Source organism: Arachis hypogaea, chromosome 19 (assembly GCF_003086295.3).
Source record: "Arachis hypogaea cultivar Tifrunner chromosome 19, arahy.Tifrunner.gnm2.J5K5, whole genome shotgun sequence".
In the NCBI taxonomy this organism is placed as follows: domain Eukaryota; kingdom Viridiplantae; phylum Streptophyta; class Magnoliopsida; order Fabales; family Fabaceae; genus Arachis; species Arachis hypogaea.
The window spans coordinates 8,822,505-8,846,198 of record NC_092054.1 but is presented as its reverse complement, the minus strand read 5'-3'; the positions used below and the strand labels follow the sequence as shown (position 1 = coordinate 8,846,198).

The window sequence follows — 23,694 nt, the reverse complement described above, 5'->3', positions numbered from 1 at the left end:
AAAATTTTTGGTTTAAATATTATTGGATGATTAAAAAGTGTAGAAAATTTGGGCTTCTATTCCTGTAAATAAAACCCACTCATACTTCTAACATACACGGTTTTACTTCTTTTTAAATATGTGTTGTCTATATCTCTGTGTCTTGTCTCCGAAAATAAACCCTACCTAATATACTTATAAAATTACGATTCTTACCTATAAAAGAGTTGTTATTAACTTCAATCAAAATTTAGTAATTTTTTGTTGAAAAAAATTAAAACATCATACATTAAAATTTAGAATGATAAATGAATATAGAGATTAATAATTAAATCTAAATCAAGAACTAAAACCTTTTAATTATACTCACAAATTTATTTACACTTCTATTTTTAGTTTTTATTTTTAGGAAATAAATTTTGGGACTTGCAAGGATCGGAGTAGATTGTTGAAACATTTTAAAAAGTGCAAACTACATTAGATTTGCCTATTTATTAGCTGATGTTTGTTGTTTGTTTGTTTTTTTTTTTTGGTGACTTGTTGTTTGTTTGTTTGTTTTTCTTTATTAACTCCCTAATTGGATTATAAGAATAAAAAACGCTTTTAAAAAATGTTAGTTAATGTTAGCTATTAATTTTTTGAAAAAGTAGGAGTCAATAAATTTAGTGTACAATATGTATAATAAGATAAAATTAAAATTAAGATAAATAAATTATTAATTTTTAATAATTACTAATTTAAAATTTAAAATAAATAAAAATTTATAACAATTACGTAACTTCCAAAAGCGGCCTCCTTCTCTCTCATTTGATGTTACTGTCTTCTCGTCCAATCTCTTCCTCTTTTACGGGTACCGCGTCGCCACAGACACTAGTCGCCGTCGCCCATAGTTTATGCCGAGGTGCACAACAATAATTGTGCAAACAATTAGTTAAGTCCATGATGTTCCCGTTTTTGTACATGTAAACGTAGCCCACTTTAAACATGTCCTGTCTTGCGCGGCCAATTTGGCTTTTTTGGATTTTGCTTGCGTTTTCAAGGGATAAACATCAACGGACGAATTTATATGCTAGAATTCAATTCACTAGGTATATATATGATTATTTGATGGCCGGTGAAAGAGTTTCTAATGCCGAAGAAGTGGAATGATTGATGAGGATGGAGTAGCAGACGTTGATGGAGACTAGAGAGAATGTTTCTATTGGTAAATTAGGATTAGAATGGTTAATTTTTTAAAATAATGGTTAAATTTTTTTTTTTTTTTGTATTGGGCCAAATTTAAAACTTATTATACACATGGCTCAATACCTTAATTGAGTTTATTGTTAAAAATACTAGAGTTAAAAATAAAATAAAATAAATTAATTTTAACTCAAATATAAGATGAATGAAAGAAATTATCGATTACTTAATAAAATAAATATTTATATGCAAATGTTTATGTAAAATTAATAATAAAAAAAATTAAATAATAATTTATTTAAATATATTAAATTATTTAATAATTCTCCATTAGCGTACAACTGGTAAATGGACCGTTTAACATTTGTTTAACATTTGTGTTTGATAATTATGAGATGAGTTTTTCGATTTTGAGTTTGGAATTTGAAGCCCATTGAACTGAGAGTATTTGTACGAGATATTCGCGTTATACGGCACCGTTTTCACCATTCAGAGGTCGCATTCATGAAAAGGTCAACTCATAGCGGTACACGTAAGAGTGTAAGACAGAGAAAACCAGAAAACAAAAAGAAAAGTCCTCGTATCCGTTATGTTCTGTTTTTGTTTCTTTTGGACACTTTTTCGCACACATTTCAAATTTCAAAAAAACTTCTCTTTCCTTCTTCTCATCTCCTCTTCACTCTTAAGTCTTAATTAAACCAACCAAAACTCAACAACATTTTGCATTCTTCACATTTTTCACAACCCCATCAATAAAAATCTGATCTTTGTCCTTTGCTCTCAAGTGTTTTTCCTCAAATGGGTGGCTCAGGAAAATGGTTTAAATCACTCATATCTCACAGAAAGCCCTCCACCAGCGATCAAGTTTGCAACTTCATCACAATCTTCTTCTTTGTGTGTGTTTAGTTATGCTTTTGTGATTCTTATTTATCATTTTTTTACAGGAGAGGGGTGGTGGTGGTGGTGATAAGAGCAAGAAGAAATGGAAGCTATGGAGAAGTTCTTCAGAAGGGTTTGGTTTTGGATCCTCGACGAAGAAGGGTGACGGTTCTCACAAGGCCTTTTCTTCTTTGGTGGATGATGAAGTAGCTTTTAATGCCGCGGTGGCAACAGTGGTGAGAGCGCCCCACAAAAATTTCATGGTGATCAAGCAGGAATGGGCTGCTATACGCATTCAAGCCATTTTTCGAGGCTTCTTGGTAAGTCACCGTGTCCACACACTTCGATGTTTTTGATCAATTTCAAACTTTTTGTATGATCGTGATCCTGATGCTCCTTGTTCTTCGAGGGTAGTTATTATGTGTGTTTAATCTTGATTTGTTTAATATGAAAATCATTGATTTGGCCTCACATCTATTTAGACTGTAGCCTAGGGCACTATTGGGTAAAAAAGGCAAAATCTTCCAATCCATCAATGCATTGAAAGTTTGAACTCTCAACTTCTAATTCTAGTATCTTTAACATGCAATAGTTAGTTGATGTTAAATTACTAAAATTCCGGGTCAGGTAAGGATCAGGATTCCTAAGATCATAGCATGATCTTTTGCAGAAGAATTACTAACTAGATCCTAATTTTGAATGAGTTCAACCATGGTAAGACTTTGACCTATTGAAACTTAGTCCATGGTAAGACATCAAGCCACAATTTTTTCTAGTTCCTAAGGAATGCTTGAGCACAATGTTGGTGGGTTTCGATTTGACCAGAGAGAGGTAGTTCATAGTTGCAAGCTTGATCCTTGTGTTCAGAGAGTTTGATCAGTATGTTAAACTTGTGTTCCATGTGATTGTATTTGTATTTCTCTTACTTGTTTATTTTGAGTTTTTGACCTTAATTATGTGATGAATGTTGCAGGCAAGACGAGCTTTGAGGGCGTTGAGGGCAGTGGTGAGGCTGCAGGCTATATTTCGTGGAAGGCTAGTGAGGAAGCAAGCTGCTGTTACTCTAAGGTGCATGCAGGCTCTTGTTCGAGTTCAAGCTCGCGTGCGCGCTAGGAATGTGAGGAACTCTCCAGAAGGGAAAGCCGTGCAGACACTATTAGATCAGTACCGCAACCAAGCTGATCCTATTAAGGAGGCTGAGGTAGTGTAAAAGCTTTTTGAATTCCTCCCCCCAAAAAAGATTCTCTAATGAAGAAAAATACTCATGTCATCCAAAGATATATACATAACACTCAAGTTAGTCCTGCACTGATCTTAAATGTCATTGTAGTCTCTCTTTCTTGAAATTGATATAAATTTTAGTTCTCTTAGACATATATTTGTTCTAATTGATGTAAATTTCTTTCAAAAACTAACATCTTTCGCGGATCACTTTTGTTCTTGTATGTTTGATTCCAATTCAAGTTGTTATTGAGATGTTCAAATGTATGAAAATGTTCCTTCTTGTGCTATCAGGACGGCTGGTGCGACATTCCAGGAACAGCAGAGGAAGTTAAAGCAAAACTTCAAATGAGGCAAGAAGGAGCAATTAAGAGGGAGAGAGCAATGGCATACTCAATGTATACCAAGGTAATGGATTCTAGCTAAGAATTCAAATATACATGTGATGAGATTCAAATTACTTTCAGAATTCAAGAAAGTTTCAAATCATACTACTAACTATCCATTATAATTTCCATTGTTCTAGATTTCTATTACTTAATTCGATTAAATGGTGAACGAAATACAGTTCATTACTTAATTTGATTAAAATTGTTTGCTTTCAGCAATCAACAGTGTGTGCTAGTCCACGCTCGAGAGCTTCCAAGCCAGTCACACCTCTCAAGCAAGGCAGCCTAGACAATAAGAGCTCGCGATTGAGCATGTTAGAGCGCTGGATGGCGACAAAGCCATGGGAGAGCAGGCTAATGGAGGAGAACAATTTCGGCTCGCTTGACATGACTCCAGTGTCTGGAAAATGTGATGATCTTGTTGCTCCCTTCAATTCACTTCAACAAAGAGGCTTATCCAAAGCAAGAAGCAGCGGTGCAATAACAAGAATTTCTTCCAAGTCTCTCACAACTACTCAATCAACTCCATCTTCTTCGGGTGTTAGCTCCGAATGCATGTATGATGATAGCCCTGCCTCAACCTCATGTACATCTGGATCACTGCCATCGATCAACAATGTTGTGGAGGAAGCAGCAGAGGATAGAAGTGTTAATAAACCAACCTACATGAATCTGACAGAATCAACCAAAGCTAAACTGAAATCTTGTAGGTGTTCCTCTCAGAATTCGAAGAGACTCTTAATGGATGACTGTCATTCTCATGGCTCAAGATCAGAATTTCTAAATGGAGACAATAGAAGCAGTTGTGGATCCTATCCTTCAGTCAATTCGTGGAGGGATCTATACGCAACACCTTCAAGAGCAAGTTATCAGAAACGATTAAATTCGGATGATAAGTAAATTGACATTCCAGTGGCTAGTGATAAAAGGATGTTTGGTTTAGCATTCAGAATGCTTTGAACCATGATTCAGGCAAAAGATTGTCTTTGATGATAATGTTTGCTTGAATAACGATTCTGGAGTTTTGAAAGCTAAACCAAGCATGACATAAGTCTGTTAGAAGTGTGTGTTCTTTTGATGAGTCCAACAGCTTGTTGTTCATTGTCACCTTTAAATGTGTGCACAAGTTCACATGTGAAAATTAGCATTTTGTTTCAAGTTTTCTTTTTTAGGAAAAAACTTATGTTTGCCCTTTTTTCTTTTGAAAAAAAAAAAACTGAAAAATAGCCCCCCACCCCCCCCCCCCCCAAAAAAAAAAGATTTACTTGAGCTTGTGTAATTGTGTTTGGATGCAAGGATGACTGTGTGTATGTTGAATGAAATGGAGCCCTGTTTTCATTGCTAGTGTTCACTTTCTTACTTCTATAGTTCTATTTCTAAGAAATATTTTGCCAATGATGTGAATGCACTGGACTCGGTGCAGTGTGATACCAATACATGCTCACAGCGACACAAAAGACTCAACATCCGTATCATTTTTCATGATGTGTTTCAACTTCCAAGCCTTTCCCACCTGTTTCACTTCCTTGCCAGAGATCTCTGTTCTGTTTATCTTTTTTTTTTTTTTTTGACACCAAAAAAAGAGAAAATGCCTTTAGAACATCCTCAGCTGCTCAGCATATATCATCGTTGTTATCACCCAGCCAGTTCGGTAACCGAATTAAGTGAATATATATATATATATCACCATATCAAGCAAGCTTTGATCATTTAGCTTATAAATAGATTATTGAAGGAGAGTTGGAACTTAGAACAGAGTCTTTTCCCTTCGCTAAATTGTTTGGGTTTACTAGAACATGATATTAGCATCTACAAGCAAGTTTCATAACTATTGTTATTTTCCTATGGCTGAGCCATTCTTCTTCCAAAAACTATCAGATGAAAAATGGCTATTTTATCAGAAAGCGTGTACAATTTTAACTTTCAAACTACTCATTTGGAAATGAAAAATGTTCACACATCAATACATCACCATGATCGTCCATTCATCTGATACAAGTCTAGTTCAATAAGAAAAGGGAGACCCGAAAAATGAAATCACTATCGAAATTGTCCATTCTAGGCTTGCAAATTATTGCATCTATTTTCGAGAATCACAACCACAATATAAAAATATCCATACATATTAGATGCCTCAATATTTTGCTCATTTGCATACTGCACCAACAAACATCCCCAGTTCCCCATCCCTGTTCAAAAGAGATCTGAAGATAACAAAGTTCAGCATCTTTTGCTGGATCATACCATGAACTGCACTAAGTTCTAAATTTGATGTCTTGCTCCAAGTCAACGACGTTAAGCTGTAATCCTAAACCTACCCTTAGCTATTCTTCTTGCAATTACTCTTCTGCCACCCTTGGTTGCCTTCCTGATCATGTAGAAGAAAAATTATTTCATCAACACGGCACAGATCTGTTGAGGTTACTCGAGTGAATTTTCAGTAACAATTCTAATAAAGAAAATTTTAGAAAGTAGCATTGGACCAACACTAGATTGGTGAAGACAGGCTTGCCCACTTACTAATGGTCTCAAGTTTGAGCCACACATATAGTCACATATGGAATGGATTATCGGAAGGGTCTAAATACCAATGACAAACACAATAAAAAGAGGTAGTACTTGGCAGTTGGGAATAGTAACATAAACCAGGTATGCCACCTTATGTGGTCATAATCTAAAATGTTACACTTATTTAGCCTTTTGTTTTCTTAGTTATGAAAAACAATTGGGATGATATTAAATGCCCCCCAAGGCCCCAATATCTACCTATGCTTGCCCAAAAACAGAGCAATCACAGTCTAGAGTCACAAGCAACACAAGGAAAAATATTACTCAATGTGGTGTCATATTCCATAAAACAATTTGTATACAACTGAAGAATTCTAACAGATATAAGCAAAAGGTCATCGAATGAAATTGAATGATGTATCAAAATTCAGTGGCAATCTACTTCATCCAAATTCTTTGTGTATGCATCATTAGCCTTAGCGTAGAGTATGGACATTCATGTGAAAGAAGAAAGGATAAATAGTCATATTTTCCCATCTCTAAAGGAGACATACACAAAAGTATTTACCGAGCAAAAAAACCATGATTCCTCTTTCGTCTAATGATGCTAGGTTGAAACGTCCTTTTGGGGAATAAAATCATTGGATCGTCTGAAGAAGCATCTCCTACAGAACAGAATAAACACTAATTAGAAAGAAATCTTTTAAGATGGAATAAGTGTAACCAACTGCTTTAAAATTTTCAGAAAACAAGTGTTAATGTCAACCTAGTGTGGGAAATATACTTCTGAATAGATATGCAAAGCATGACATGACAATTGGAGTGCGTGATAAAGGCTAATTTGATCACCAACGTGACATTATTCCCTTTTTCCTTGATAAGAACTCCTTTAATCCCACTTATCTCAAGGCTTGCAACCTAAACCAACAAATTAACAATAATTCAATGACTTTAGTTCCACGAGTGCTTCCTCATAACAAACACTACGTTGACATGAAGATAATGAGAAAAAGCGTCAATCTTTTCTTCCCAAAATGCAACTGAAGCCAAAGTAACTGTCATCCAAGGAGGCATTACCCCATCTGCTTGCTACACAAAAACTATTGTTGTCGAAGAGATGGCACAGCTGCATGCCTCTTATCTTGGATAAATAAATAAAATTTGTATTTGAGTAACCAGTGATACACAATCCAGCTCCAGGTGCATATAGATTTCCTTTCTCTGTTCTATCAAAATGGATACTCCTTTGATGCACATACCGTCAACATAAATTCAAAAAAGCCAAACTATCAGCAGCGTATTTTCCACAATATCTTCAGATAAGACATGTAAAGGCTCTAGTTATGAAATTGGATCAGATGGATGATAGTCTTATAGCTAGAGGTACATACATGGAGGAGGGAGACCGAACAAAACATCAAAAGAAACTATTAACAGAGATCTAAAAAATGAATGGTTTAAACATTGGTATGATATATGGTAGTACGGTTGGCATCATTTGATCAATGTAATCGAGAGCCCACCATGTGGGACAAGGCTTATTTGTTGCATAACAAAGATAAAATCCCCAAAACTTCAGCATTGAAGATCCTTTCTCATATACTTTATCTTAAAAAGCACAAATAAAACCCAGAATTGAAGTGATCCTCTTCTTATCATATCTTTTCATCTTCAAGTGACATTTCGACCAACCACAAGCCACAGCAGGAAAAACCAGAGTCAAATATTTCTAGTCTTCTAATTCTAATCAAGCAGAACCGATTAGAACAAAATGTGTACAAAATGAACAAATTAAACGATGAAAAAGACTGTAAATGAACAAAATGTGTTGCAGAACCGATTTCATCCTTCGATAAAATAAACGAACCGAAACAGTTAATAGAGAGTGAAGTGTACCATTAGGTAAGAAGAAGCGGAGAGAAGGAAGGCCGCAGGGGTAAACGAAGCCTTCGGTGTAAAGCTTCTTGAGCGATTCGGCGTCGTTTTGGGGAAATTGTGGAGAGCTCGGGATCCTAGTGAGGGAAGGGAATAGCTGCGGCGAGATTTGAGGGTAATTGAGATACGGTAGTGGAGTTTGATTGAGAAGCGATTTCGACATCTGATTTAGGAGAGAAGCTCCGCTTCTGAGAAGGGTTTTCGACGCCATATTTTAGTGCGTGGAGTTTCAGAGAACCAGCGATAACTAAACCCTAGTGTGTGTTGCATCGAAGGAGACGATGAAGAACAAAGAAACTCTTTTTTTTTTTTGGATGATAAAACAATTGGGCCCAATCGGGCTGTGGTCTTGGACCGGAATGGTCCAAAGCGGAAGATTGGACTTCTACAGTTTTTGTGGTTTCTTTTGCAAAGAAAAAGTTTTTAGAGCAGACAATTTTTTTAATCGATTTTAGCCAATTTTCACTTCCTTATTTTTCTTTCCCATGCTTTCATTCTCACTCATACATACCAAAAATGACTTACTAAATCAGTTTTTATATATTTATATTTATATATAAATACATATTAATATAATTTTAATTTATTTTTAATGTATATTTATATTCTAATATATATTAATTTCAAATGTTTATTTCGATAGTTTGAAGATTTTTAATGATGTATTAAGTATCTAACGTTTTAATGTGATAGTTTTTTATTTTGGTTTTTTTAAAGTCACTAATAGTGTGTGATTTTAACAAAGAAAAACAAAAAAAGAAAATTGTGAATGTAAAAGATAAAATTTTATTCTTTAAAAATTAGCTAAAATTTATTGTTAAATAATTTATTCTCTAGTTAAGCTTAAAACAGAATAGTGTGATTAAAGAAATATTGATGTTATATTTAGTAAAAGAAAAAGATTATAGCTTGTTTTGGAAAAATTGAGGACAACAAAATTTAATTATAAAAACTCATGTTTATCATCTTATATAAAAAAAAATTTAATTTAAAATTTCATGTATTTTATTGAAATCCTTTACCTGAGAAATATTAAATATTATTTTTTATTTATTATTGTATTTTTATTTCTCCATTTTCGAAAGTAACCATGATAGTTCAGCTGGGAAGAATAAACAACCATCTTCATTCTTCAATCGAAGAGTATTATTGGTATTGGCACCACCCACCACTTTCTTCTTTCAAGTTGCCATTTCCAACGAATATCACAGCTTTCAACTTTCGCTTCTACTTTTCTCCTTCCTTTCTCTCCGTCTTTCACTCTTTCTCACACTTACTTTCACTACAAACACCTACACTTTCCCTCGCCTCAGGTTCTCTCTCTCTCTCTCTCTATCTCTCTCTCTCTCTCTCGTATTGGATAAAGTATTGGCTTTTTTGTTGTAGGGTGTTTGGATTATTGATAGAAACTAGATTGCCTGCTAACAATTTAGCTCCATAATTTACTGTTGTGGCTTTCTGGGTATGTCTGATTCAATGTTTTTAAAAGGGAATGCATGCGATGGAATTTGAAACTTGCAGTGATTTTGTTGATGGGCAATGAGAACTATTTACTGTATAGTTTAGAGAACTGTGTGAGGGATTATGCTTGCTTAACATGTTCATTACCAGCAACATGTGGGGATTTTCATGCTTCTTTTTGTTAAGGGGAAAAACAAAAGGTTATGAAAGAGGTCATTGTTACTTGTGAGGGAATCGTGAATATAGAGTTGGCTGAGTTTTAGCATTGTAACTACTTGCAAGCTCTTGGAGTAAGGAGTGGACATGTTCTATGGCATGAGATAGTAATGTTTTGGAGGTTAAGAATTGATCATGCCATGTCTCAGGAGAATTATTCTGGATGCGTTTTACCGAGTGATAGTCAATATTCAAATTGAGTAGATAAAATAGATTAATGCTCTGAGGCTTAGGCAAAATTTACAATCACAAATTGCTTGTCAAACTAAAAGGAAAGTTGTTTTGGAATATAAGGTAGCAGTGCACTATCATTGTGATTCATGAATGTTGCATGGATATAGATCCTTGTGCATATATCTTTGGTATTCTTCAAGTCAAGGTTAATGCTAGCAAGTTAATTCCATAGCTATTATTGTATCATGGACAGGTTCTATTGCTTTTCTAAATGGAGGTCAATGAAGATCCTGGGCCGATTGATAGTCATGTACTTTATGATCAAGATAATCATGTTTCTTCAGCAATATGGGATGGACAGGTGGATGATGGATTTAATTGTAGTGTTATGTTTTGTTTTGTTTTTAAATTTTCGTTTTATTGGCTAGTATAGTAGTATGATCATATTATTCATGCCAAATTCACAGGAGCGTGGTGTTCTTAGATGTCATGAACACACTTCAATGCTTGATCAGTGGAAGCTTACGCCTATACAGATTAAGTTGGTTGAGAAGGCCGGCTTTGGCTACCTGAGGCTACTTCCTCCAATGAGTCTTGACAATGCACTAATAACTGCTTTGGTTGAGCGGTGGAGGCGAGAAACAAATACCTTCCACTTGACTGTTGGGGAAATGACCATAACCCTTGAAGATGTAGCGCTGTTACTTGGATTGGCTATCGATGGAGAACCTGTTATAGGCCCGATAAGTGCACCGAGTTCAGTTTGTGAAAAGTTATTAGGGAGAATACCAGACGAACTGAATGGTGGAATGGTGAAGCTTACCTGGCTGAAGGAGTTCTTCTCAGAGTGTCCTGAAGATGCACCACCGGAAGAAATTGAGCGCTGTACTCGTGCTTACCTTCTATACCTTGTTGGCAGTACAATATTTTCTACAACGACGGGGAACAAAGTCCCCGTTATGTATCTTCCTCTGTTTGAAAACTTTGAAAAGGCAGGGAAGGTTGCATGGGGTGCAGGAGCATTGGCATTTTTGTACAGAGCACTTGGCAATGCCTCCCTTAAGTCTCAAAGCACCATTAGTGGCTGTTTAACTCTTGTACAGGTTAGAAACATTACTTCCATTACTATTGAGATTTTCCTCCCACATTTTTGGTTCAGTTTGAGTACTGACTAGATTTCTAATCATGTTAGTGTTGGAGTTATTCTCGCCTCAACGTTGGACAGCCAAAATTTAATCAAGAGCCTTATATTAACTCCTTTCCATATGTGCTTAAATGGAGAGGGAAAAGTTGTACCCGGACAAAATGTAATGTATTATCCTACAGAAAGGCTTTAGATTCTCTTAATGCTTCCGACGTAAGTCCTTAATAACGTGGCTTATTTCGTAAATTGTGTAGAAGACGATAGTAAATCTGCTTTAGTTTTAATGCACAGGTCCATTGGCTGCCTTACAAGGATATGGACTATACGACCATACCAGAGGATATAAAATCTAGTCTGATTTTACGGGCTTCTAGGACAATGCTGTTGTGTTTTGATAAGGCAGAAAGACACCTTCCAGATCGATGCTTAAGGCAATTTGGCATGCATCAAACAATCCCCAAAGATATAGAGCGGTGGGAGAGGAAGAGTCGTATAGTGGATCATGGGATCGATTTAATAGGAAAAATGGACTTGGCTGTCAAACAATGGTCAGAGCGTTGGCATACTATTGCCAAAGGTGTTGATATTGTTGACGAGGACAGGTATATGCAGTGGTACCAGAAGATTACTCGTAAATTCATTGGAAGAGTTACATCATCTCTCGAGTCAGAGTATCAAAGAACAGTAAGTCTTGGCTGAATTATTTATCATTACTTATCTTTCACTTGAATGAAACTAAACCCTAGAGTTTATCTTCAGGAAAAAAGTGGTGTTGGATAAGTGAAACTAAGTAAAAATTATTAGTCCCATAAGTTCTTATAAGATACTTTTACAAGTTTAATTTCCTCACACTCTGCAAAACTCTTTTATACTGACATCTAATCCGGAAATTGCTGTCTCTTAGATGATAAAAATGGTTTCTTTTTGAGAAGTAAACTGTTTTTGTCTATATGACTAGACTTAATTAGATGTCAATGTAAAAATATTACATTTAGAATGTATAGAAATTAAGCTCTATTTTTTTCCCCTTAAAAAAGAAATTTGGTTTTCTAGTTTTCCTCATAGGCTAACAAGTCATTTATTTTAAGGTTTTACTCCTTAAAAGAAGATATGCTATGTATCGATAAGTAAATGTTTTACAGGTTACTGCAATGAGGGAAATTGCAAGCATTGCTGATTTAGTCTCAACAGAAGGATTGGATTCTTATAATACAGAATTGCTTAATGAGGTTAAGAACATTGTGCATAAATGTTTAACTGAGCAAATCGACGAAACACCAAAGGAGAAAATGACAAAGAAAGGTAATCGAAAACGGAGGCAAAAAGACCACCTGAGTGTGGAGTATGAATAGAACCATTATAGAGGAGTTGCTGAAGCTAATTCTGACTTTGGTCGCTAATATTTAGAACTTAGAGGTAGAAAAGGAGCTAAGATATACATTATACAATCAAATGGTCAACACCATTTTACCAAAACATATAGAAGATTATGAAATATATTATTAGGGAACACAGATTTGAGACATTGGGATGCAGATAGTTAACTACTGTAAAGCTCCATGTTTCAATGTTATAGGCGTTTCTTAAATGTTTTATTGTTCATTTCCTTGTTCTTTTTAGTTTTATTTCCTGATTTGGAATGTGTGAAATTACTAAACCGAATTGGTTGGAAATTTCTTCAGTTACAAAGAATGTTTTGTATTTTTCTTTTTGTGGATTTTGTTTGTTTAAGTATACACTACGAGGGAAATTCACCAGTTATCCCTGTGTTACTGCTACATTCCAAGTCTAATACAAGAAGCTTGGCAAATTGTTTGTTCAATTACTTTTCTGATGTTTCCATTGATTGTGAAAGGATGTGTAAACAAGCATGCCAATTTTTTAGTGTTTATGTGCATTTTAGAAGTTGAAATTATAAAATTTGCTAAATGGCAAACTTATAGATATTGTATCATTGTTCCACACAGAACAGTTTTTGGTATCATATTTAATCAAATGCTTTATAAGATGTATGACTTGCCCTTTTATTTTTCTTGATTGAACTATAGTCTATAGACATTCGAGTCATATTATGAAGAATGTGTGTGATGTAGCCTGACTTAAACTAAGGTCTTAGAAAAGAGATGGCTTGATTATTAGTATCACATTAGTAACGCATTGTGAGAATATTTTGTTAAAACCTGAGGACATGTGTAATAAAGTTTTACCAAGACATTTAATTATATGTTATGACATTAACAAAAATAATGATTTATATAATCATCTAAATATATAAATTTAATTTGATGATAGTGTAAAATTTTTTTATTATATCAGAATTAAACTTATTTAATTAGAGATTTAAAAATATAAAAAATTACACATAAAATTCATTTTGGTAAAATTTACATTCATTTATCAGAATTATTATTTTTGTCCTTAAGACATGGTGTTACTTTAGAAGGAAAAAGTCAAGTTGAAAAGATTGAACTTACACACATAAGAGATATAACCACAATTCAGTGGGTAGAGAAGAGTCATTAAATAGTGATTTTTGAACCCGAAGATTGGGATTGGATTTCTTGAAAAGAAGAAGAGATTCTCGTTCAAAGAAAAACAACACTAGTTGCTAGAAAAGATGGTCTATTCCAAGTGATAGGGATTATCAAGGACGATTTAAGCAAGAATAATTTTTTTGGTAGGTATAGTAGTCTAATTGTGCTTACTATCTCTAATTTTTCTCCTTTTGATATATATGCAAATTTGGGAATAAATCTTTTTGAAAAAGGAGAGGATAATACATGTTCAGGAGGATATTTTCGTCATTTTAGAAATAAGTGACAAAATAGTAATTTTGTCATGTTTAAGAATCTGAATACTAGAAAAATTATACTATACCTGTCTTGGACATCAAAAAAACCAAAAATTCATCTCAAAAACAGGATACTGAAATGGTGACAACTCATAAGACCTATTGGGTTAAGCCACGAGATCCATCTGTCTTTTTCAAATCTAATGGAAGATACAATTTTAATATTAATTTTCGAAATTATTAGGTTTATATTTTAATTTGCTTTATTGTTAAGATTTGATAGAAGATTTGATTTAGTTCTGATTTGTTTAGTAATATTTTAAAAATTTTAAATTTAAATTAAATCTCATCTAATCTAATAAAATTAAATTTGATTTAAATTAGTTATTATATCTTTGAAATTTTAAAATTAAAATTAAATTATCTTATTCTATTTTTAAATGATTTGTTAGGTGACTATTTAAACTATTAAAGTTGATGCTGCCTATGCGAATTTCAAACTCAAAACCACAGAATACAAAATAATAAGTTCAGTTACATGGAGATCCACGAAGCAAAATTTCTCTGCAGCTATGGCGGCGAGATCAAGCCCTCCGGATGCATCAATAAGCTCGCCTACGTCGGTGGCACCAATAAGCTTCTTTATGTCGACCGTGGAATTGACTTCACAGCCATGGTTGCCGAAATCTCCAGCCTCTTTGACGGCGCCTGTAACGGCGATTACTTCTTCAAATACCAAGTCCCCGGCAGCGATGACCTCAATGCTCTCGTCTCCGTCACCAACGACAGAGACCTCCACAACATGATGCTCGTGTTCGATCAACTCTACCGCGATTCCCCTAGATTCGCCCGCATGAGACTCTTCCTCTTCCCAAACCCTAACAAACCTCTCGATTCGGTTAAGCCAGGCTCTAATAGGCTATCTTCGAAATTTCGAATCGTTGGAAGCATGAAGTGTTTATCAGCTTTAGAGGGAAGGGCCCTCTTACCGGATTCATGTTGGAAGTTTATTATACGATTGAAATTAATCGATGGTGGTAGCTTTAGACTCTAATGTATTAAGTTTATTGATTCTAATGGGCCGATGAAATTTTTTGTCAAATAGATATACCATATTTGGATAATATATACGATTCAAGAATAATAATTTTTTTTATCTAATTATAATGTCTACGATATTTTTTAATTAATTGATTATTTATAGTAGGATTTTAATTAAGTGGGTTTTAAATTTTGATACTATCAAAATAGTATATTTGTGGTTGTATATGTTTTACATATTTTCTTGTAAATATTTTAAGGTGGCTATAAATTCATTATTCATGTAAGAATTTAGGGTAAAAAACTTAAATGAGCCAAGGCTAGCTCATATTTACCCAAATCCGCCAAATCAAATTTTGATACAACAATCCACCAGATCAAATTTTTATGTAATTCGAATCGAAATGATTCGAAATAGGTTTGCAAGTAATTCGAATTGATTGAATTCGAATTACTCCCTATCACTATTACCACGTAATTCGAATCAAGTTGTACCGAATTATGCATGGAAAATTGTCACGTAATTCGAATTAGTATGAAATGGTGACGAATTGCATATTTCGAGACATATAGATTCGAATTACTAATACATGGTAATTCGAATGGAATTGATTCGAATTATATATATATGGTGCGAATGAAGTTGATTCGAATTACTGTGAACCGGAGCTCTATATATATGCTGTGAACTCACGTTGCTCTCATCAAAGAGGTGAGATGGCTAGTGAGGATAGTTTTCTAGTGCTAGTACACCACAGAGGATCGATTAAGAGAAAAACTCGGTCTGGCGTGAAGTTCACTGATAAGGATCCTCTATGTATTATCGTGAGCCCTACGACCAGCTACGATGCTCTCGTTAGCTCCGTGCTGGTGAAGCTTGGTCTGGGAGGAGTGAAAAGGGTTAAGAAGTTTTTCTATCGCATTCCAATCACGGTGCTCCATGATACGGTGAAGTATGATTGTTTCACGATCGGGAGTGATGAGGACTTGCAGGTCATGTTTATTTCTCATAGGCAGTTTCCCGAGGTCAGGACACCAGATATGTTGGTAAAGTTGGTTGACGTCGTATCCAGCTCGGGTGGGTCGAACCGGAATGCCAACACTATAGCCGCGGTGGCCGGTTCGAGCTCGAGACCTGCGGTTGCTTCATCCTCCGTCCCAGTGTATGAGCCAGCGATCCAACTTGCCGCCTCCCAATCGTTTGCTGTTGATCTCAGCGGCAACGTTGGAGACGAGGTTGGATATGGGGAACATCTTCCGACCGAAGTACAGTGTCCTACACCGGCTGGTGTTGGAGAGGGATTGTTTGATGATCCAGATGACGATGATGTCGAGCCTGATACGATCGCTGATGAAAGCGGCGATGATGTTGGAGCGAGTGATCCGATAAGGGCTACTGGTGGATCAAGTTCTGGCACACAGCAGTACCCACCCCATTTTTCATCTTTGGACCTGGATGCCATGAGGCAGGACGAATATCCTGGGCAGCTTGCTGGATTTGGCACTAGAGATACGGAAGGGTCTGCCGGTATGACAGAGTTCCAGGTTGGTCAACAATTTAAGGATAAAGATGAGGCGCTGTTGAGTGTGAAGACGTACAGCATCCGCCGAGGGGTACAGTACAAGGTAGTTGAGTCTGACTATCGCAGGTACGTGGGAAAGTGTTCTGAGTTTGAGAATGGGTGCACATGGTTGATTCGGTTGAGTCTCCGGCAACGCAAGGGCATCTGGGAAGTCAAGCGGTACAACGGACCGCATACCTGTCTCGCCACCTCCATCTCCAGCGACCATAGGAGTTTGGACTACCATGTGATAGCGACATTCATTATGCCAATGGTTAGGGCTGACGCATCCGTCAACATCAAGGTGCTTCTAAATGCCACGGCTGCACAGTTTGGCTTTAGGTCTACATATAGGAGGGTGTGGATGGCGAAGCAGAAGGCGGTTGCAATCATCTATAGGGACTGGGATGAGTCGTACAACGAGCTCCCTCGGTGGGTGTTAGGAGTTCAGTTGACGATGCCTGGTACTGTAGCTGTCATCAGGACTTGCCCTGTTCGAGTTGGGGGACAGGTGGACGAGTCCCAGGCTTATTTTCATAGGATGTTTTGGACTTTTCCCCCTTGTATCGAGGCATTTCGTCACTGCAAGCCGTTGGTGAGTATTGACGGCACCCATCTATATGGCAAGTATGGTGGAACGTTGCTTGTGGCGATTGCACAGGACGGGAATTCCAACATACTCCCCGTGGCATTCGCACTAGTTGAGGGTGAGAATGCTGAGTCATGGTCCTTCTTTCTCTCCCACCTCCGTCAGCACGTGACACCTCAGCCAGGTCTGTTAGTTATTTCAGATAGGCATAACGGCATAAAGGCAGCACTCGAGGCACCTGATGGGGGATGGCTACCTCCGGCTGCATACCGGGCATTCTGCATTCGACACGTTGCAGTAAATTTTGCCCTCACCTTCAAAGGCAAAGATGCCCGGAGCCTTCTTGTGAACGCGGCATATGCGAAGACCGAGGTGGAGTTCGACTACTGGTTTGACATCCTGCGGTCTGAGAATCCGGCAATGTGTGAGTGGGCGAACCGAGATGAGTATTCGTTGTGGACACAGTACTGTGATGAGGGTCGGAGATTCGGGCACATGACGACCACTATATCTGAGTGTGTGAATTCAATCCTGAAGGGGGTAAGGAACCTCCCTGTGTGCTCGCTGGTGAAGGCCACATACGGAAGGCTTGCGGAACTATTTGTCCGTAAGGGAAGGGAGGCCCAGGCTCAGATGGGTACCGGACAACAGTTCAGTCAATACCTGGTAAAGTGTATCGAGGCAAACCTGAAGACGGCCAGGTGCTTCACGGTGACTATTTATGACAGGGATAACTCGGAGTACACCGTGGCTGAAACGACTCCGACAGGTTCCTTCTCACTTGGTACCTACAGGGTCTCACTAGGGTCTCAGACTTGTGATTGTGGATACTTCCAAGCACTTCATTTCCCGTGTCCTCACGCACTTGCATGCTGTGCTTATTCACGTCTAACTTGGCAGCCTTACGTCCACGAAGTCTATCGCCTGAGTTCTATTTTCGGTGTCTATCAGATGGGATTCACACCTCCCATTCCGGAGGGTTTCTGGCCACCATATGCCAGGCCCACCGTTATACCTGATCCGAACATGAGGCGTGCGAGGGAGGGTCGGCCGAGGTCTACTCGCATACGCACCAACATGGATGAGGCAGATCCAAACCGACCAAAGAGATGTGGCCTCTGCAGGCAACCTGGACACACTCATCATGGTTGTCCGCAGGCCGGACGACCCACAGGCACGGGGGGAATGAATAGGAACGTTGGTTTATCTGTTTTTATTTGTATTAACTTCAGCAAGTGTATTTTATTTAACTTAGCAACCAATGTTCTAGGTGAAACTAAGTTCTGTTTTATAAGTCATGAAAGTTGTATTTCGTACCAAATATGTTTGTTGAATGTCTTTCTAATTATGCAGTTAAGTTACATAACCAAAATACACTTTCTAACTAGGTGTCTGATAAAACACTGAATAACATCAAAGTAACTGCTGGATGCACAAAAACATAAAGCAGCGCATACATAACACCGATAACCAACTAAGAAGACACAAAATAAAAACATGACTACAACAAATACACGATGAACCCCGAATCATCTAAGGAGGTGAGAACCCGTGAAACAACGGCGTGGAACCCGTGTCCTATGACCTCTCCGAATCATCGGCTCCTCATCCTCAATCGAGTCGTGGTCGTCATCCTCTGCATCCTCTGTCGGTGTCCTGGGCGAGACATGTACTGGTCTGGATGATGACGGGCCGGCAACTGAATGTGACCCTAGAGTATGTGCGGATGCTGGCGTCCCACCCAGGGCAAAAGTCTGCACAGGAGGCACCGTGGCAGGCTCGTTCAGATCTACATCTAACGGTGCCTGTGTCGCTGTCGTCTGAGCACGTCCTCGTGCAGCATCATCCTCCTGCATGATGGTCCGGATATCCTCAAGGAAATGCGGTCCACGGAACTCTGCCACAATCCCGTCACTACCAAGGAAGTCTGGAAACATGGAGCCCGGACTAACCTATGGAGTACTGTCCTGAAGTGTCTGATCGTCACCGGGAACACCGGCGAAATAATCTCCAAGCCCAGCGTCAGTGTGAGTAGAGGGATCTCCCATACCTGATCCATACCACTCACCATCATGCCCCCCTTGATGGGGCCTTTCAACCCCGACTGCCTCACCTCCTCCAACTGCAACCCTCCCAACCTGATGTGCATCATCTCTACCATCGCCCCCCTCCTCCTGCCTCCACGCCCACGTCGTCTCCCGCGACCCCTACCTGCGTCCTCAACCTCCTCCATAGCATGATCGAGCCAGGCATTCTCACGCTGGCTACGACGTGTCCCGACTCGAGCTCTCCTCTCTACACGACGTCTATCAGGAACATCGTGGACTCGGTCCATCTCAGGAACTCGGCCTACACCCCTCTGAGTCGCCTCCTCCGGAATAGGAATACCTCGTGGATCTCCCAAGTACATCTCTGGCGATAGGAATCTCTTCCCATGCTGATGCCACCATGCCAAGAAATCATGCGAAGGACCAGGGTCGGCCACAATATCAAACTGTAAAATGTGCTCCGCACGCTGCTGCCAGTGAAGATGCCAGTCAGGTAAGTGCGCCGGGAACCAACGGTCACCTCCTCTCCCGTCCTTCGACATCAAGAAGTCGATGTTCAGGGGGGATGCGGTGGGGGCTGTACGCCACCAAACTGGGGTAACACTCTATCAACCTGATGCCACTCAACAACCGCAAAATATATTAGGGACGTCACACACCGCCATAACATCGTATGCCGAGGCTCCAAGACCTCCGGATGGACAACCTGGATGACGTCGAGTGCGCTATAGGGCATCCATATGAACTGAAAAAACCATATAAAATCAATAAGAGGTCTCTTTTAGAAAACATAAACTGAAAGACGACTAGATATAGATATGGACTCAGTGTACTTACATTCCGAGGCTGTAACAAGTCGATCTTCAGGCGAGCCATCTGCACCCGAGGTCCCTTGTTGCTAATCCCAGGATTGTAACCAGACCACCTGCGTAATAAGTTAAACTTGTTAATGCATTCGTGAGTCATTCTAACGGACATCAAATTGCTTGCATAATTGAAAGTGAATACCATAACGATACATAATACAAAACAATAAAGGTACCTCGAGGCAAGGGGCCAGCTAAACGCATCATACCCAGGAGGCCTAAAAGAAGGAAACCTCCAAAAGATCCAAGACTGCAGTAACTGTAACGGCCCAGCTAACTTCACCACATGTCTGTTGGCGACTCGGCACATGCATCGGTACAACCATGCTAGTGCCGCCGACCCCCAACTGTAGCCACCCATCTCCTCAAGTCTAGCAACAAAGGGTAGCCATCTGATGTGTATACGATTGCCGGACTTGTCGGCAAACAGCTGCGTCCCCAACAACATCATGATATAGGCACGGGCAAAGCGCCTAACTGTCTCATCGTCGGCCCCGACGGGACACTCTCCAAATGTCTCCTGGAACCATGTGCAGTTGACTGCGAATTTTTGAATTTGGTTTTCAGGAGGTAAGACACCAAGCAACTCATGGAACCACGTCCAAGCAAGCCTCCCACCCTCAATGTATAGGTGGAAGTCTGTGAGGCAACCACTAACGTAATGACCGTCCACCGGCAACCCCAGTTGGTATGCGACGTCCTGAAGCGTGATGGTGCACTCTCCGAACGGCATGTGAAAGGTGTGCGTCTCAGGCCGCCACCTCTCCACGAATGCACTGACTAGCGGCTCGTCTAGTCGGAACCATCTGTCGTTCAGTCTCGCAAGATGGTACAAGACGGCCATCTGCAGGTACGGAACGTACCTCTCATCAAGACGCATCCCCTGCTGCCGCCTAACGCTGGATATGCAACGCCGAGGCTGGACAGTAGATGAACCGCATAATTAGAATATTTTCACAAACCACTATCATATTCAATTCATTTCATAAAGAAATAAAAAATTAATCGTTCGATGCAAAAACCATTAGCAAAAAATAATAAACATTAAACCCTAAAAAAAGTAAACAAAAACCGCTAGCCCATACCTCTACCCTAAACCACTTCCCCAAACCGCTAACAGACACTAAAACCACTATCAAAAATCATTAACAAAAATAACTAACAAAAACCGGTGACAAAAACCACTAGCCTATACCACTATCCTAAACCGCTAACACTAACATAACCCACTATCAAAAACCATTAACAAAAACCACTGGCCAACACCACTTTCCTAAACCACTATTTTCAAACCACTATCCTAAACCACTAACAATAACATAAACCACTATCAAAAACCATTAACAAAAACCACTGGCCAACACCACTTTCCTAAACCACTATTTTCAAACCGCTATCCTAAACCACTATCAAAAACCGTTAACAAAAACCACTATCATAAAACCACTATCATAAAACCAATATCATAAAACCACTATCATAAAACCACTATCATAAAACCGCTATCTTAACAGAAAACACTATAAACAGCGCAACATCAGCGACCACTAACCTCGTCGTTGATCACCCCGGCGATATGAGCAACTCCATCCAAACGATAAAGCCTCCCCGGATCGTCCCCCATCACCTGAATATGCCGCTCCGATCTTACTCGGCCCGAATGTTGGTCGTTTTCTCTGGAATTTGGTGAGGTATGAGAATGAGATAGTGATTCGAATGAACTTGGTTCGAACTCCTTATATAGGCGAATCCATTGTAATTCGAAACAAGTCGACTCGAATTACTAAGTGTAGCCAAAATCAAGTAATTCGAATCAATATGATTCGAACTATACTCGTGTGTCCCTCTCCATGTAATTCGAATTAATATAATTCGAACTTCTCCTTAATAATCAAATGAACTCCACTCGAATTACGTGACAATTTTCCATCATAATTCGGTACAACTTGATTCGTATTACGTGGTAATAGTGATAGGGAGTAATTCGAATTCAATCAATTCGAATTACTTGCAAAGCTATTTCGAATCATTTCGATTCGAATTACATAAAAATTTGATCTGTTGAATTGTTGTAGCAAAATTTGATTTGGCGGATTTGGGTAAATATGAGCTAGCCTTGGCTCATTTAAGTTTTTTACCCAAGAATTTAATCTTGAGTTTATATTTAGTATTGATGACAATTAAAAATTTATTTTGAGTATATATTTTAATTTTATGAAAATTTGTAAATATTTTATTTATAGTATTAAGGGTTTGTTTGGAAAGCTTTAAAAGTAATTTTTTAAGTTTTTGACTTATAAAAAGTAGTAGTATTAATGTTTGGTGCAATTTTCAAAACCAAATTGTGATTTTCTAAGAAGTTATTCTTATTTAGGAGCTTATAATATAATTATTTATTATTTAAATTATTTTTTAAAAATTTATTTAATTTATCCAAACTGAGCCTAACTCAAGTTTATTTTATTTTTTTTTCTTAATGTAATATACTAGTAGATTAAATAATTTATAATTATATGACGATAAAATAGTACATGTATAACCATTTAAACATTAATAACACATTTTTTTTATTTTTTCTTCTTTACGTCTTTATTTACAACCATTTAAATGATAATTATAAAGAAATAGTATTCGTATGATATATAAAAAATTGTTAAATATTCATTTATAAGTATATATTAAAAAATTAATTATAACGTGTATTGTTAATTTGTTATAAACATTTTAATATTTTATTATTTTACTTTCTTTTCATTTTTACATGGGAATGATTAAACATGTTAAACAAACTTAAGACATTATTACATTTATGTTTAATTTTTATTAATTAACAGAAATTATTTTAACATGATATATAACTTAGTCAAAGTATATGAACTGTATTCTTTTTCCATTAAAATTACATTGTCTTCAATGATAAAAGATGGTTTTAATTTTATTTCAAATAGTTTTTTAAGTTTATATATCTAGCAATTAAATATTTAATACAAGATTTCAAACAACTTAATAAAATTATATAGCCCAAATTTTTTTTTTAAATATTTTTTATTGTACAAAATTTATAAGATAAAATATTTTATATGTGAATAAACTAAATTTAAGTCTTTACCACATAATTTGTATATTCTTTTAATTTATTTGTTCCTGTATATTTCTAGGTTAATATTTCTATGAATTTTATTTTTGATTTGCCTAAAATTAAGAAATAGAGATAACATGTTTGGAATTTTTTTATAAATAAATAATTTAAATATTTTATTTACAAATATAGGCACTTTTTTTTAGTATATTTGTTATTTTCCATTTTTCATTTTCTTTAAATATTTTGTTTTTAGTGTAAACGAGATATGTATTATTAAAAAAACTATTAAAATAATATTTATAGCATGATTTAGATCGATTTACAAAATAAAAAAACGATACAATTTATTTCAATTAGATAAATTTACAAGTAAAATTTGGATATAATATAAATTTAATTAAAAAATTAGTGATAAATTGGTAGTATTGCAATTTACGAGAAAAGTTATTAATAGCTACTTCTCTTATTCTATTTTTAAATTTTTCTATCTTCCAACCTTGTAAAATTAGACGGTTAATCTCTCTTAAACGGTTAATCACTCATACAAACTTATAAATATTTTATTTTTTTGACATTCTCAATATTATAAATGGTCATGCAACAAATGAAATTAAAATATATATATAT

The 23,694-nt window shown here is 37.0% G+C and overlaps 6 protein-coding genes across 6 annotated transcripts; 4 read left to right on the top strand and 2 right to left on the bottom strand.

Moving 5' to 3' along the window:
• The first annotated feature begins 1,815 nt into the window (after window positions 1-1,815).
• On the top strand, window positions 1,816-4,993 carry LOC112776084 (protein IQ-DOMAIN 6). The gene is made up of 5 exons (XM_025820060.3): window positions 1,816-2,025; window positions 2,106-2,360; window positions 3,014-3,241; window positions 3,556-3,669; window positions 3,867-4,993. Exons 1-5 carry the CDS (start codon window positions 1,960-1,962, stop codon window positions 4,548-4,550), a joined length of 1,347 nt encoding a protein of 448 aa, XP_025675845.1. The 5' UTR covers window positions 1,816-1,959; the 3' UTR covers window positions 4,551-4,993.
• A 566-nt stretch (window positions 4,994-5,559) lies between these two features.
• LOC112776085 (uncharacterized) lies at window positions 5,560-8,459 on the bottom strand. The gene is made up of 3 exons (XM_025820062.3): window positions 8,055-8,459; window positions 6,727-6,823; window positions 5,560-6,018 (listed from the first exon to the last, which is right to left on the bottom strand). The coding sequence occupies exons 1-3, from the start codon at window positions 8,302-8,304 to the stop codon at window positions 5,946-5,948; spliced, it is 420 nt and encodes a 139-aa protein (XP_025675847.1). The 5' UTR covers window positions 8,305-8,459; the 3' UTR covers window positions 5,560-5,945.
• A 695-nt stretch (window positions 8,460-9,154) lies between these two features.
• On the top strand, window positions 9,155-12,910 carry LOC112779368 (protein MAIN-LIKE 2). The gene is made up of 6 exons (XM_025823607.3): window positions 9,155-9,406; window positions 10,198-10,305; window positions 10,412-11,047; window positions 11,137-11,301; window positions 11,380-11,772; window positions 12,231-12,910. Exons 2-6 carry the CDS (start codon window positions 10,216-10,218, stop codon window positions 12,438-12,440), a joined length of 1,494 nt encoding a protein of 497 aa, XP_025679392.1. The 5' UTR covers window positions 9,155-9,406; window positions 10,198-10,215; the 3' UTR covers window positions 12,441-12,910.
• Window positions 12,911-14,417: 1,507 nt separating this feature from the next.
• LOC112777828 (RAF-like serine/threonine-protein kinase PRAF) lies at window positions 14,418-14,933 on the top strand. Its single transcript, XM_025822216.1, has one exon. It carries the CDS (start codon window positions 14,418-14,420, stop codon window positions 14,931-14,933), a length of 516 nt encoding a protein of 171 aa, XP_025678001.1.
• A 983-nt stretch (window positions 14,934-15,916) lies between these two features.
• On the top strand, window positions 15,917-18,516 carry LOC112777827 (uncharacterized). Its single transcript, XM_025822215.1, has 4 exons — window positions 15,917-16,344; window positions 16,387-16,896; window positions 16,966-18,268; window positions 18,460-18,516. The coding sequence occupies exons 1-4, from the start codon at window positions 15,917-15,919 to the stop codon at window positions 18,514-18,516; spliced, it is 2,298 nt and encodes a 765-aa protein (XP_025678000.1).
• Window positions 18,517-19,675: 1,159 nt separating this feature from the next.
• On the bottom strand, window positions 19,676-20,865 carry LOC112777826 (protein MAIN-LIKE 1-like). Its single transcript, XM_025822214.1, has 4 exons — window positions 20,464-20,865; window positions 20,162-20,415; window positions 19,957-20,044; window positions 19,676-19,864 (listed from the first exon to the last, which is right to left on the bottom strand). The coding sequence occupies exons 1-4, from the start codon at window positions 20,863-20,865 to the stop codon at window positions 19,676-19,678; spliced, it is 933 nt and encodes a 310-aa protein (XP_025677999.1).
• Between the last annotated feature and the right edge of the window lie 2,829 nt (window positions 20,866-23,694).

Excerpts from the sequence above, each read along its gene's own strand:
- LOC112776084 (XM_025820060.3), top strand. The coding sequence starts at position 1,960 with ATGGGTGGCTCAGGAAAATGGTTTAAATCACTCATATCTCACAGAAAG. Across the intron at positions 2,361-3,013 it reads CCATTTTTCGAGGCTTCTTG|GCAAGACGAGCTTTGAGGGC; the intron begins GTAAGTCACCGT and ends TGAATGTTGCAG. Across the intron at positions 3,670-3,866 it reads CATACTCAATGTATACCAAG|CAATCAACAGTGTGTGCTAG; the intron begins GTAATGGATTCT and ends GTTTGCTTTCAG.
- LOC112776085 (XM_025820062.3), bottom strand. The coding sequence starts at position 8,304 with ATGGCGTCGAAAACCCTTCTCAGAAGCGGAGCTTCTCTCCTAAATCAG. Across the intron at positions 6,824-8,054 it reads CCGCTTCTTCTTACCTAATG|GAGATGCTTCTTCAGACGAT; the intron begins GTACACTTCACT and ends TCTGTTCTGTAG. Across the intron at positions 6,019-6,726 it reads AATCATGGTTTTTTTGCTCG|GAAGGCAACCAAGGGTGGCA; the intron begins GTAAATACTTTT and ends CTACATGATCAG.
- LOC112779368 (XM_025823607.3), top strand. The coding sequence starts at position 10,216 with ATGGAGGTCAATGAAGATCCTGGGCCGATTGATAGTCATGTACTTTAT. Across the intron at positions 11,048-11,136 it reads GCTGTTTAACTCTTGTACAG|TGTTGGAGTTATTCTCGCCT; the intron begins GTTAGAAACATT and ends TAATCATGTTAG. Across the intron at positions 11,302-11,379 it reads ATTCTCTTAATGCTTCCGAC|GTCCATTGGCTGCCTTACAA; the intron begins GTAAGTCCTTAA and ends TTTAATGCACAG.
- LOC112777828 (XM_025822216.1), top strand. The coding sequence starts at position 14,418 with ATGGAGATCCACGAAGCAAAATTTCTCTGCAGCTATGGCGGCGAGATC.
- LOC112777827 (XM_025822215.1), top strand. The coding sequence starts at position 15,917 with ATGTTTATTTCTCATAGGCAGTTTCCCGAGGTCAGGACACCAGATATG. Across the intron at positions 16,345-16,386 it reads TCAAGTTCTGGCACACAGCA|GCAGGACGAATATCCTGGGC; the intron begins GTACCCACCCCA and ends GGATGCCATGAG. Across the intron at positions 18,269-18,459 it reads CGGGGGGAATGAATAGGAAC|GTGTCTGATAAAACACTGAA; the intron begins GTTGGTTTATCT and ends CTTTCTAACTAG.
- LOC112777826 (XM_025822214.1), bottom strand. The coding sequence starts at position 20,865 with ATGCGTCTTGATGAGAGGTACGTTCCGTACCTGCAGATGGCCGTCTTG. Across the intron at positions 20,416-20,463 it reads TCGGGGCCGACGATGAGACA|CTGTTTGCCGACAAGTCCGG; the intron begins GTTAGGCGCTTT and ends TTGGGGACGCAG. Across the intron at positions 19,865-19,956 it reads ACTTGTTACAGCCTCGGAAT|TTCATATGGATGCCCTATAG; the intron begins GTAAGTACACTG and ends TGGTTTTTTCAG.